The sequence below is a fragment of the Pelodiscus sinensis genome, chromosome 7, assembly GCF_052426305.1.
Source record: "Pelodiscus sinensis isolate ZL-2025 chromosome 7, ASM5242630v1, whole genome shotgun sequence".
Taxonomy (NCBI): domain Eukaryota; kingdom Metazoa; phylum Chordata; order Testudines; family Trionychidae; genus Pelodiscus; species Pelodiscus sinensis.
Window position 1 is genome coordinate 68,051,286 of NC_143058.1, and position 13,879 is coordinate 68,065,164.

General features: G+C 39.4%; 1 protein-coding gene across 2 annotated transcripts in view; it reads left to right on the plus strand.

Annotated features, from left to right (window-relative positions):
• ANKAR (ankyrin and armadillo repeat containing) overlaps window positions 1-13,879 on the plus strand; it is a 94,961-nt gene that overhangs the window by 7,980 nt on the left and 73,102 nt on the right. For both annotated transcript variants that reach the window (XM_025179856.3, XM_025179859.3), the window contains exons 4-10: window positions 193-356; window positions 2,311-2,426; window positions 7,166-7,346; window positions 8,307-8,526; window positions 10,258-10,299; window positions 12,469-12,513; window positions 13,048-13,255. In XM_025179856.3, the coding sequence (XP_025035641.3) occupies window positions 193-356; window positions 2,311-2,426; window positions 7,166-7,346; window positions 8,307-8,526; window positions 10,258-10,299; window positions 12,469-12,513; window positions 13,048-13,255 (976 nt within the window). The remainder of the gene's footprint in view (window positions 1-192; window positions 357-2,310; window positions 2,427-7,165; window positions 7,347-8,306; window positions 8,527-10,257; window positions 10,300-12,468; window positions 12,514-13,047; window positions 13,256-13,879) is intronic.

Genomic DNA, 13,879 nt, shown 5'->3' on the forward strand with positions numbered 1-13,879 from the left:
CAATAAAGCTCCAGCAGAGTTGAATGTGGACTGGAATATTTATTCTGAAATAGCATTAAAAGATCATTTTTCAGTGAAACTAACAATATGTAATGTTTTAACACCTAAGATTTTTAGGCAGCATTAAGAAATAAATTATAATGTAATACTTTAACCTATTTTCATGCTCTAAAAAATGTCCTCTTTTTGTAGATGATAAAGTTAAGACTGAACGAGAATTGCCTCCATTTGTGCTTGGTCCAGATTTTAAATGCCAGCATTTTCATTATGTAAAGAATGAGTACTTTCATGTCCATGGAGGAATTGAATTTGATATTGGTACACCTTCTGTTGAAGATGTTTCAGAAGAGATTAAGGTTTTGGTTCAATATCTTTTCGATGATTTATGTGTGTGTGTGTGCTTGCAGCTAATACAGCATAAGGGAATATTCTACTTTGTTAAAAATAACAATGTTATTAAGATGTAATTAAGAAAATTCTGTGCTTATGAAAAAGGTGTTATCCTCCATATTTCTTGTTATGAGAAATATAGTAGAGCCAGGCTAAAGTAATAGTGCAATATTTCCTTATAGTAAATCTTCATAGTCATCAGTTCTCTAATTCAGAGTTTCCCAATTTTATTTGGCCACAGAACCCTTTAAAAAAAAAAAAAAAAGGCCGAGGGAAACTGGTTAACCCCCCCCAAAAAAGGTCAAACTGTCAAGCAAAAAAAAAACAAAAAAAGCAAGCAAGTGCCAGCCCGCTCCTAAGACCACAATGGCTGGCAACTGCCTGGCTCGCCCATTCCTAAGACCAGCTCAGGGGGGGAGAGGTGATCTGGTTCTTGCAGAACCCTTACTTTCACTTCGCGGAACCATAGGGTTCCGCGGAGCATTATTTGCGAAACGCTGCTCTAGTTCGTAGCACAATTGTTAGTTTTATTAACTTTAGCCGACCATGCAGAGTGCATAAAGCAAGATTTTCCAAGAAGTTAGGCTTGCATATAAAGAGGGAGAATTACATAGCTTTTTTCTCCTCTTTCCCCCCACTCCTTTGTCTTCCTGATACAACACATTCGCACATTTCTCTTTCTTCATCAGTTGCTTTAGTGTGGCTCTGGCTTCAGTTCTCAATCTTCAGTGTACTCCCACCTGCATCTTCACAATTTGTGGAGAATTGGGTGCTCTCTGATTTGCAAAAGGTCTGAATCAGTCCTCCAGAATTATATGCTATACAGAGAACAGGGCTTCTGACCAGGAGCCACAATTATTACCGTAGGGTATGTGTACACTGCAGCACTATTTTGGGATACTTCCAGTATCCTGAAATAGCTATTCTGCGTCTTTTAAGCAAACCCTTTATTTCAAAATATTCTAACATCTGTGTAAACCTCATTCCACAAGAAGTAAGGGACATTTTGAAATAGCACTTTATTTCAAAATTTGGCACTGTGTAGACAGCACCAAATTTTGAAATAAGTTCTTTTGAAATGCACTCGAAATAAGCTACGCAATTTGCTTAGCTCAAATTAGGTATCTTATTTCAAGCTATGGGTGCAGTGTAGGCCCACACTTAGTGTGAAATCTTGGCTCCATTGAAGTCAATGGGAGTTTTTTGTCATTAACTTCAATGGAACTAGGATTTCACCATTAGTCTCTGCTGAACTTTCTGTTGTGTGAGCAGTCAAACATTTACTGATTTTGGGTAATGGAATTCATTCCAGATCATTATCAAGGTCCCTATACCATTTTCAACTTGAATGTTCTTCACAAACATAACTGTACTAGAGGTCAGAGGTCTATCAGGACAGAAGTGAATCCATACACAGAATAATGATTGTTGCTTCCACCTGCTGTGATATAGATATTGGAAAGACTTCTTGGTTACAGAAAGAACATTGTCCAAAAGAATGCATAGCATTCAGGGGACGGAGTGCTCCCTCTGCAACACAATTCATGATATTGTGTCATGTTCATCCTGAGGGAGGAAATGGCTGTTAAAAGTACCACTAAAATGCATTCATTTCACAAGGATCAAACTTCCAGTCTACGCTAAAGGGAAAGTGTGTTAAGCACAGCTACTGCATCCACATTTAATAACTAGATTATAATCTGAGTGAGACTTCACATTGGGTTTGGATTTAACTTTCAACAGTACCTGAAAGCTGTGTGTATAGATGCACAGTGATCAGATCGGATTTTAGTCTATATGTTTGGTAAAACACAGAGAAGATTTAACCAACACTATGGCTCTGGTCAGTTCTTAGCCATTCAAATATTTTATAAATATAAACACTTACAGTTGGTTAATATAACCATTCTTTTGTTTTAGGCTGCCTTTAATGACATACAGAATTGTGCATCAAACCACATAGCCCAGTTGTTAGACCCGGATATACCATATAGAGAACATTACCCCATACCAACTATGGAATTTGATGGAAAGAAGTAAGGAATATGCTGTATATTTAAACTATATAAAACTTGCCAAAGTGATAGTTTAGTTTATTGCAATTTTCAAAACAAATTACTGTATTGATTACTTGAACAGTATGACTATAAATGAAAGAAATCACCACTATCAAGAATAGCAAGTCTGAATAATATTCAAAAAAATGTGATTTGATCAAAATTTAATTATAGTAGTCTAAATAATATTCTGTTTAATGTATTAAAGTAATAAAGGTAATTATGTTACTTTATTAAATTAGTCTAAACACATTTTTTAAAAATCTCATACAATAGTTTGCAAATGTTGATAAAGGTTTTCTTGAAATTATGAAATATTCTTAAATTCTGTTGAAATACAGAATACAGTGAGGATTTTGTCTCAGAAGTATTTTCCAAGACAATATGAAAAGAAACATGTTTTAACTCTCATCAGTTGAACGAACTCACACAACTATATTATAAAAATTAAAGTAAAAGTGAAAAAACAGCCTGAGGCAAATGTTTAGTTTTTAAAATTGTTGTTTGTCATTAAATGTTTGTAATATTAGGGTTCTTCAGGAAAGCATATTTTTATGTAAACATTCAATAATTTTAATTAAGATGTGTTAAGCCTGAAATTAGGATTTTCAGCTGTACTACCTACTGAAACCTTTTTAAATTGTTGATTATTGAGACATGTATAATATAATGATTAGAGCTGCCAAAAGGTTAAAAGTGCTATTAATAACAGAATACAATTGATTTAAATATTTTAGGATGTTTTCTACATTTTTAAATATATTGATTTTAATTACAACACAGAATACAAAGTGTATAGTGCTCACTCTATATTACAGTATTTTTATTACAAATACTTGCATTGTAAAAACTATAAGAAATTTTAGTTTTCAGTTCACCTAAAACAATAACTGTAGTGCAATCTCTTTATTATGAAAGTTGAACTTACAAATGTAGAATTATGTACCAAAAAAACCTGCATTCAGACATAAAGCAATGTAAAACTTTAGAGGCTTGAAGTCCACATAGTCCTACTTCTTCTTTAGCCAGTCACTCAGATAAATAAGTTTGGTTACAATTTGTAGGAGACAATGCTACCCACTTCTTGTTCACAATGTCACCTGAAAGTGAGACTAGGCCTTCACATGGCATGATTGTAGTAGGGATATTAAGGACTAGTCGACTATCCGATAAGCAAATGCTTATTGTATAGTCGACAGGATAGTTGACTAGTCTATCAGATAGAGGCATCAAGGAGAGGGAAGAGGGAGAGAAGAGGAGAGTACTTCAAAGTGGTAGCACTGCGCGGAGCCCGGGGTCAGCTAGGGACTCCCCAGCTGACACCCATGCTCCGTGCAGTGCTGCCTCTTTGAAATGTAAAAGAATTCTTAAAATGAGCATGTGCTGGGTCATAAGTTGGCACCCATGTAATATGGGTAAAACAAAACAGGAAAAATACACTTCTCCAAGGAATTCAGTCAAAAATTTAGTTAAGACTTTTTTTTTTTGGAGCTTCATGAACATGGAAGTATGTTCTCTGAAATGGTGGCCAAAGCACAAAGGAGCATACAAATGTTTAGCATATCTGGCACAAAAATAACTGGCAACTCTGGGTATAAATGTTCCATGCAAACACCTATTCTTTCTTTCAGGAGACATTGTAAACAAGAAGCAGACAGCATTATCTCCCATAAATGTAAGCGAACTTGTTTGCCAGAGCAATTGGCTGAGCAAGAAGTAGGATTAACTAGTCTCTAATGCAGGCTGAATCTGGTCTTCAGGCTGAATATGGCCTCCCATGACTTTCAATCTGGTCTGCCTGCGTCTGAGACACAGAGCAGCGCTGGTCTAAGAGGCTAGCTGTTCCCTGTGGCTGTCTGTGCTGTGGGGGGAAGTAGGAGCGGGGGAAGGCTTTGTGTGCTGCCACCGTCCTCAGCAAAACCTCTCAATTCCTATTGGTCAGAAACTGACAAATGTGAGTTGAAAGATTTTTCCAGGGGAGGGAGCAGTGCGGCACAATTCTCGCTTAGACCCCCCCCCCCATGCAATCCTGCATTCCAAGTCCTCTACCCTGAGCTCCTTTCTACACCTAACCTCCGTCCCAGACCCAGCACCCTCTCTATAGAAAAGTGTGGCCCTTGACCACTTACCAAAATTGTGGAGTGGTTCTGTGACGGAGTGCGGTCACAGATGACCCCTCGGGGTGCTGACACGGCCACTGCCACTCGCCTTCCTGCTCTCTGGGGCTCCTCACCGCCCGGTCCTGCTGGGCCAGCTCCGCTGGTCTCCTGCAGCCAAGGCCCTGAGCTAAGGTCCCTGGCCCCACCGAGAAGCAGTACTGACACTGAACCACTCCAAGTCCAAGGAGAGTGCAGTTTAGGGCCCAGCCTCCTGAGAGAGCAATCCCCAGATGGTATCAAACCTCAAAGAATTAGGTAAGCCCCCTTTCGCAATGAAAGGGGGAATGTGCACACTGGTTATCTCCTCCCTCCCCCCCAGGTAACAATCACTTACACTGGGTTTGACAGAAAATAAAAATGATTTTATTAAGTTGAAGCAGTAGGATTTAAGTAGTAATAAGAGAAAGCAGGCAGAGCAAACTAGGTTACAAATAATCAAAAGAAACAAAACCGCTTCGCTAATTCTCCACTGAAACCTCAGTACAAACTTAAACTCACCCTAAAACCTCTTTTCCAGCTGCCACTCTAAACCAGGGCTCTCTTCCCCACCCTGGGGTCTCAGGCTCCTTCCTTCAAGTGCAGCCCAACCAAAAGACCTAGGCCGCTTTTCTCCTATTCTTTTTGTTAAAGAATTGAGGCCCCTTCCTACCAACCACTACTCAGACTGAAGGACTGAAGTAACACCCTCCATGTCTCTCATTCACATGTTTGAAACCCACAAAGTATTCCCTACTCCATATGTCTAATTTTCCACACACAAATGGTACATACAACAGAGTAAGATAAACAGAACCAGCGGATCATGACATGAAGATCGATGGGTTACATGAAATAATTCACTGAAACCACCTTTGAGTTATGTATATTCATGTCCATGAGTTCATTTAATAAAACATGGAGGGAGGGTCCATCACAGGTTCCTCATCAAAAAGTATTGCCCTCCCCTTGCTCTAAAGTTTTACATTGTTTTGTTTCTGTGTGAAATTATATAACAAAAAAATTCTACATTTGCAACTTGCACTTTCATGATAAAGAGATTGCGTTTCAGTACTTGTACGAGGTGACAAAATGCTGTATCTCTTGCTGTATCACTTTTATAGTGCAAATATTTATAATCAAAATAATATAAAATGAGCACTCGGAGCTAGCAGCCAGGCTACGTCTACACTACAAGGTTTTTGTGCAAAAATCTGCAGAGCATCCACACCTCAAGCGCGCTTTTGTGCAAGAAAATCTACAGACAATCGACAGAACAGAGGGCTTTTTATAGTGTAGGTATACCTCCTTCTACAAGGAATAACTCCTTTTTGAGCTACAACTCTTACACAAGAAGGCATGTGTGGACGCTTCGCAGGGGTTTCTTGCACAAAAAGAGCCTATACAAAAAAGGACAGGTGCTCTGATGGCCATTCTTTTAATGGCAATCAGAGCTTTCTTGCGCAAGACTGTCCATGCAGTGTGGACGCTCTCTTGTGCAAAACCACATCGCAAAAGTGATGCACTTTGAGGTGTGGACGCATTTTTGAGGAAGAAGTTTTTGCACAAGAATTCTTCCGCAAAAGACTTCTTGCGCAAAAACCCTGCAGTGTAGATGTAGCCCCAGTGAGGCTGGAGTTCCAGGGCATCTGCAGTGGACCTGGCACTTGCAGCAGGAGTCTGCCCTCTCCCCGCACTCACCAGCAGCAACAAGGGAAATGAAACAAAGTGGCCCCACCTCATTCTGCTCTCTCGGCTGCATTGCTCAAAGGAGAGGGTGGATTGCTTGGGAAGTAGAGTGATGTGGCTGGAGAAGGCAGAGTAAGGTGGGGCCACATTGCTCCATTTTCCCCATCACTGCCAGTGAAAGTAGGGATGGGGATCCACTACCAGCGCTGAACTCCCTGCCCCGCTACTCTCCCACGCCGCATCTCTTGGGGAAGGGTCTTGAGGGAAGAGGGTGAGGTGGTCTGAAGTAGAGTAGGGGTGGGGTGGAGGCAGAGCAGGGACAGGGAGAGATGAGGCCCGAGGTAGGGGAAGTTATCTGGCCCTTCCCCAGGGTGGTAGTGAACGGGCATGTGGCTGGTGTCCCCCCATGTCTTTCCTCACCATTTGCCCCTGTGAGCACTGTATATTTTGTATCCTGTGTTGTACTAGAAATCAATATATTTGAAAATGTAGAAAAAATCCAAAACTATTTAATACATTTCAGTTGATATTCTGTTGTTTAACAGTGTGATTAATCTCGATTGATTTTTTTTTAGTTAATCCTGTGAGAAAACTGCAATTTATCGACAGCCCTAACAATAATGATTTTTGTTTATATATTTTACCAAAAATATATATTTGTTTATATATTTAGTCAATGACAGTAAATTTTAAATATTTTTGTATGTAAAGACACAGAGACAAATCCTCATTTGGTGTAAAGTGGTGTAGCTCCAATAGCTTTAAAGTTAGTCAGACAACATATATCATTTTAGGGCCTGCCTATGTGTTTTGATTTTATATATAAATGCATAAAGTACACAAAGGAGCTAAAATGTTTCCTTTTAACATTTTTTGTTGTTGTTTTTGTTACAGATACTATGTGATCGCCATTGAATTGGAAACTTTTTATCAGCAGCTATATAAAACCCCATGGTGGGTTGCTATAAATGAAATAATAAGCACACTCAAGCCTAAAAGGCTTCCATTAACTGATATCCAGTCACTGGAGCAATTCAAGAAAAGATTTGGTTATAAGAAAGCTATTAAATGCAAGGTATTTTACTTATTGTATAATTGTTTTTCTTAAAAATATTTATACTCTGGAAAGTAACTCTAAAAATGGCTTTATGTTTAATGTGTTTCAATGATTCTTGAATAAATTTGCACAATTTACAAGTAAAATAATGATTTTTTTATAACTGCTAGTAGTGCAGATTCCACCTGGAATCTAAAAGTGAAGCTGTATTCTTTGAAGCTTATGCACATCCCCAGTGATGATTCTGCAGGAAAAATTTTGGCTTCAGTAACATCTCTCTATCCTCACATTCTATTCTTGTTTATACTTGAGCAACCCAATTCTCTTTAATAACATTAAACCAGTATAACAAAGGACAAAAATTTGACTATGCACTTGTAATTCGGATGATTGCTCTATGAATTATCAATAGAATAGAAATCAGCTCGCTCTGCTACCATACATAGCTGATGCTGCAGCATAAACAGGAGTAAAATGTAATAAAATGTTGTTTTAGTCTCAAGTAAGTAGATGTGATTTTGAATCCACAAGAGGCAGATCCATTGAGTAGTATGCTGCCATTTTACATAGTAATTTTCAGGGTCCAGCTCTTAATTTGGTATAAATTGATACATTTACTGAAGGCAAAAGAGTTAAGTGGGTTTATGTCTGCTAAAGATCTGGTCCTCAGGATAGATTAGGGTTGCCAGGTGTCCGGTTTTGATCTGGACAGTCCAGTATTTGAGCTTTCTGCTCGGGAAACAAATTGTGAAAATGTAAATAGAAAATATAAATGTCTGGTATTTTCTAAATAAGATGCAATGTAGATTGTAATGTAATGTCAAGTGTGTCCGGTATTTTTGTTGAAACCATCTGGCAACCCTATGGTAGATCCACAGTTTAAGAATTGGAGATTGCCTCTTTCCAGTACCTCCTTTTCTAGTAAATGTTTTATTCCTCTTTGACATGCTGTCTATTATTCTGTTTAAATGGATTTAGAGTTTACCTTATGGTATGAAGTCTGCTGCTGAAAGAGGACTAGCTGCTATCTTCCATACTTTTTGTCGTAAAACATCTACTTCCAGTCTCAGTGTTGTAGATGAATATGGTTATGCTCTTCTCCATCATGCTTCTATACACAACCGTGTGCCAATTATCTATCAGATGATTAAATCTCATTTGAATATCAATCAGAGGCGCAATGTTCACTATAACCCAGGTATATATAATATAATATAATATAATATAATATAATATAATATAATATAATATAATATAATATAATATAATATAATATAATATAATATAATATAATATAATATGTTGAGAAGCTATGATTTTGTGGCCCCATGTTCCCTGTCACTTCCATCAACAGAGGGGAGCAGAAATTCTCTGATGGAGGTAGTCATGGAAGGAGGAAATACCAGAAAAGTGGAATGTTCCTTGTTTCTAAACCCTGTAGAATCCTCTCTGCAGCAGTTTCACAAAGATCCAGATTTGTGAAGCTAGGAAGGCCATTCATTCTCATTCTCTTCAAAACCTGTGGAGTACTGCAGTGCAAATTATTGCAGCTTGAATTCACATCAACTCACTGGTCTGTGGAATCTGCACCTTTGGGCACTTCTGGATGTTGGCAGTTGGGGTAGCCCATTTGGGTGCACTGTTTCTTTTGTTAAGTACTGCAAGGGCCAACGTGCTAAGGAATCACAGGAGATTAGGGTTGGAAGAAATCTCAGGAAGTCATCTAGTCCAACCCCCTGCTCAAAGCAGGACTGACCCCACCTAAATAATTTTCACCAGGGCTTTGTGAAGCCTGGCCTTAAAAACCTCTGAAGATGGAGATTCCCACACCTCCCTAGGCAACCCATGTGCCAGTAAAAAGGAAAGTATCTTTCATGTGAGTGGCCTTTGTATCTAGCAGATGTCCAATATCTGTGGGACAGTAAATACACAGAGTTTTAAAACACTATGATTGTCTAGTCTGAGTACTTGCATAACACATTTCACTTAGTAATTCCTACAGTAGACAGAATTATTTTTCCTTATTACATCAGGGAAAACTATCAAGTTCACAAACTAAGGTTGAATCATATGTTTTTTGAGAAAGATATGCAATATAGCTATAAAGACTCTAAATGATGATGAATTTACCACTGGATCCCCAACTTCTACCATGGTGGGAAGGAAAGTGGGAACAAATTCCTTTACACTCAAATAACGGGTTGGGGAGTATGGACTCCAGAGAATTTATGGGCAACATTAAAGTTTCCTCCCTAGAAATATTATAACTCTTCTCTGTGACCATTCTTTTTTTTTCTTTCTGCAACATACAGTATAGGACAAAATGTGCTGTACAATCAATTTTATAAATGTCAATATTTTCGTGATTATCAGCCTGTGCTTTTAGAGCTTTTTATGTTCTTTAAATTATTGCCATACTGGAGCCTTTTAAGATTTCATTTTGATGTATCATGTATACAAATAGGCTGTGTCTACACTGGCCCATTCTTGCGCGAAAACGGCCGCTCTTGTGCAAAAACATGCCACCTGTCTACATTGGCCGTGCGTTCTTGCGCAAGTAAACTGACGTTGTACTGTAGAAAATCAGGGCTTCTTGCATGAGAACTCTGACACTCCCTCTCAGGAAAAAGCCCTCTTGCGCAAGAGCTCTTCCAGAAGAGGCCAGTGTAGACAGGCAACATTAATTTTTTGCGCAAGAAGCCCCTATCATTAAAATGGCCATCAGAGCTTTCTTGCGCAAAAGCACATGCCAGTGTAGACGCTCTCTTGTGGAAGAGTTTTTGCACAAGAACTCTCCTGCAACAGAGTTCTTGTGCAAGAAGCTGCCAGTGTAGACATAGCCATATTGTTAAATTATATAGAATTAGAGTATCTCCAGTATACAATTGTAGACTGTAGCTAATTATCATAAATATATTTTTTATCTTAGGAAGACGTTCACAGAAGGGTGAGACTAAAGGGGACAGAGCTGGTAAGTAATAAATTAAATATTATGAGACCTTTTAGTATTTTTGTTCATATTTAGTTTATCTCAATAAAGAGAAGATTTGGCATTTTTTTGCCATTTACGGGGTAGAATCTACTTCCAAGCCTTGTCCCTCCTCAGCTTTCACTGGAGCAAAACCTATGTTGAAGCCATGAACTTTGAGTAAATATATTAGGATTTTGGTGTAAAAGATAGAGTAAGCTGAGTGGAGATGGGTGCATGTAGAAAGCATACTTGGAAGACTTGTTCAAAGTTCTACTTAAAAGAGTCATCAGTAGTAAATTAAGTTTCAGCCACTAGAAGGCAGTCCCAATGAGTGATGTCTCATGATTACTGTCACTGGGGTATCATGAAAATCTTAGAGGAAATCTATAGGATCTGTACTGGAAAATTCTACATTTCACTTGTTAGCACTTCCTATCTTCCACACCTTCAGTCTGGGTATAGATTTCATTTTTAAGAGTTCATTAGCTTCTCATTTGCTGTGTTTAGGAATATATAGAAGATAGCTAATTCTCCTCCACAGCTTGGTGTTTCAATTTTAAGTGAATAATTGCTTTGCTTTGAAATCCAAAGCCAAAGTAGTCCAAATGATCTTTACTAACATAGTCAAGCCTTTTAAATAGTCAGTTGTCTGACTTCACTTTACATTTTTCAGAGAAATGTCTTGATATCAGTGATCTCAAACAGTTCAATGAATGTTTCAGGTTAAGAAGCTGAATAGCCCTTTATGTTTCATTTCTTTAAGGAAAGGGAGATGAGTGCAGACATTTATCTAGTTACAACTGGAAATTCATTAATTAAATAATGGATAAGTTCTGTTTTTATAGGTCTTATCTGGAACTGATCACGTCCTGACTACTGTTCATATTGACTATAACAGAGTTTAAAGAGAAGCTACATAATTTCATGGAGGTTAGGTCCATAAAAGGCTATTAGCCAGGGGATAGAATTGGTGTCCCTGGCCTCTGTTTGTCAAAGGCTGGAGAAGGATGGCAGGAGACAAATTGCTTGATCATTGTCTTCAGTCCACACTCTCTGGGGCACCTGGTGCTGGCCACTGTCGGCAGACAGGCTACTGGACTAGATGGACCTTTGTTCTGACCCAGAACGGCCGTTCTTATGTTCTTATGTTCATGTTATTCCTTGATACATTCCCCCTTAAAACATATTATTATAAGTGGTTTGAACTCCAGTTAAGTGCATCTTTTAATCCTTTACTTTTTACTTGGCAAAGGAACTGATAGTTAGGAGCATTAGGGGACCATGCCTTCTCTGCTGGAGTGGAACATATCTCCTAGTGTGTGCTACTGTAGTTGCTCATAATTCTAAAATCTCAATTCTAAACCCCAGACCCTTGCTGTGCAATCTCTGGGTATGGGAAATTCTCCAGCCTATGTAGTTGTCTGTATGCCACCTCACTACAATCTGTACTTTCATGGGACTTTCATGCACTGTACTACTGTATAAACTTTTGCTTTCAGTGGAACACAGCTCAGCATCAGTTCTAGAAAAAAAGTTTACTATGACCCCAATCCTTCATTAGACTCCACGGCTGTGTCTAGACTGGCCAGTTTTTCTGGAAAATCAGCAGCTTTTCCGGAAAATCTTGCCAGCTGTCTACACTGGCCGCTTGAATTTCCGCAAAAGCACTGACTTCTTACTGTAAGAAATCAGTGCTTTTTGCGGAAATACTATGCTGCTCCCGTTCGGGCAAAAGTCTTTTTCCGAAAGACTTGCGCAAAAGGGCCAGTGTAGACAGCAGAGATTTCTTTTCCGCAAAAAAGCCCCAATCTCGAAAATGGCGATCGGGGCTTTTTTGCGGAAAAGCGCGTCTAGATTGGCGACGGACGCTTTTCCGCAAAAAGTGCTTTTGCGGAAAAGCGTCCTGCCAATCTAGACGCTCTTTTCCAAAAATGCTTTTAACGGAGAACTTTTCTGTTAAAAGCATTTCCGGAAAATCATGCCAGTGTAGACGTAGCCCACATGTCCACAGCATCCCTATTGAAGTAACCTATGCATGTATAGGGCCCACATTGCATAGACCAGTCTGAAGATGGTGGGTCTGTGATATTACCTGTAGCAGTACTGTGTCTGCCATGCTTTCACAGTAGTGCCATTGTATCTGATTATGTTAAATATTTTCACTTTCAGGAAAATCAAATATGCAGGAAAGGGAGAGCTCTGGGGAAAAAACTGGTGAGGAGTAAAGAAATCAAATATTGCTTTTATTAACTTTACCAATGTAGCATGTGGAGATGTGAAAGACTGCAGATAAGGAGCAGAGAAATGAAATATTTTATTATAACTAAGGAATTAATACTTAACAAATGTATTTCAATACTGTTTCAGTCTGTCCAAGGCTTTGGAAGCTATAAGATTTTCCAATTACTTTCATGGTATGTAATGCAGGATGTTTGTTTGTTTGTTTTGTTTTGAAATTTATAGAATGCTATATTAGTACTGAAGTTATAACTTCAGATTTCTTTAGCTGTAAATCTCTTGATGTACTCAAAGATTTTACTTTTATTATGAAAGCATCAATTTGATATTAAACCAAGACATAATGGAGATGAATAGCTAGTTCTGTGATCAGAATGGCATGAAAACAGTGCTGATAAAACTGGCAAATAGTTATGAGGAGATTTTAAATTGTATTTTTGCAGCCGCAACTTAGGTGCATCGCTTAGAAAAGTATGCCCATGATGTCAGCTTTTTGTATATATTTATTAGCTTTAGGTCCTACTGCTTTACACCTGGCATCTCAGTGTGGATCCATTGAAGCACTTAATTGTCTTCTGGCCTTTAAGGCAGATTATAAATTAACTGATGATCGAGGATGGATGGCTATACATTTTGCTGCATTCTATGACAACATTTCCTGTATCAAGGTTCTCTGTAGAAAAGATCCAGATCTTCTAGAGACTGAAACAACAGCTAAGTAAGTCACTAAAACTTTTATCACTGTGAAGATTGGTTTCATTTACAGGCAGTCCCCGGGTTACGTACAAGATAGGGACTGTAGGTTTGTTCTTAAGTTGAATCTGTATGTAAGTCGGAACTGGCGTCCAGATTCAGCCGCTGCTGGAACTGACCGCCAGTTCTGACTTACATACAGATTCAACTTAAGAACCCCAGGCGTCCCCAAGTCAGCTGCTGCTGAAACTGATCAGCGCTGATTCCAGGAAGCCTGGGGCAGAGCAACTCTGCCTCGGGCTTCCTGTAGTCAGTGCTGGTCAGTTTCAGCAGCGGCTGACTTGGGGACGCCTGGGGCAGAGCAGCTGGGGTGCTGCTGGGTTGCTCCAGTAGCACCGCTCCTCGGCGCTACTGGACCAACCCAGCAGCACCCCAGCTGCTCTGCCCCAGGCGTCCTGATTCAGCCAATCGGCAGCGCCCCAGCTGCTCTGCCCCAGGGTCCAAAAAAAAAGCCTGGTCTGCTGGGGGGGGGGCACACTAGCCCCCCCCCCAGCAGACCAGGGACACCGGGAGCAGAGCCGCAGCGGCAGCGGGGTGCCGCACCTCTGAGGCTTTGCTCTGGCAAAGTCTCAGAGGCACGGGACCCCCC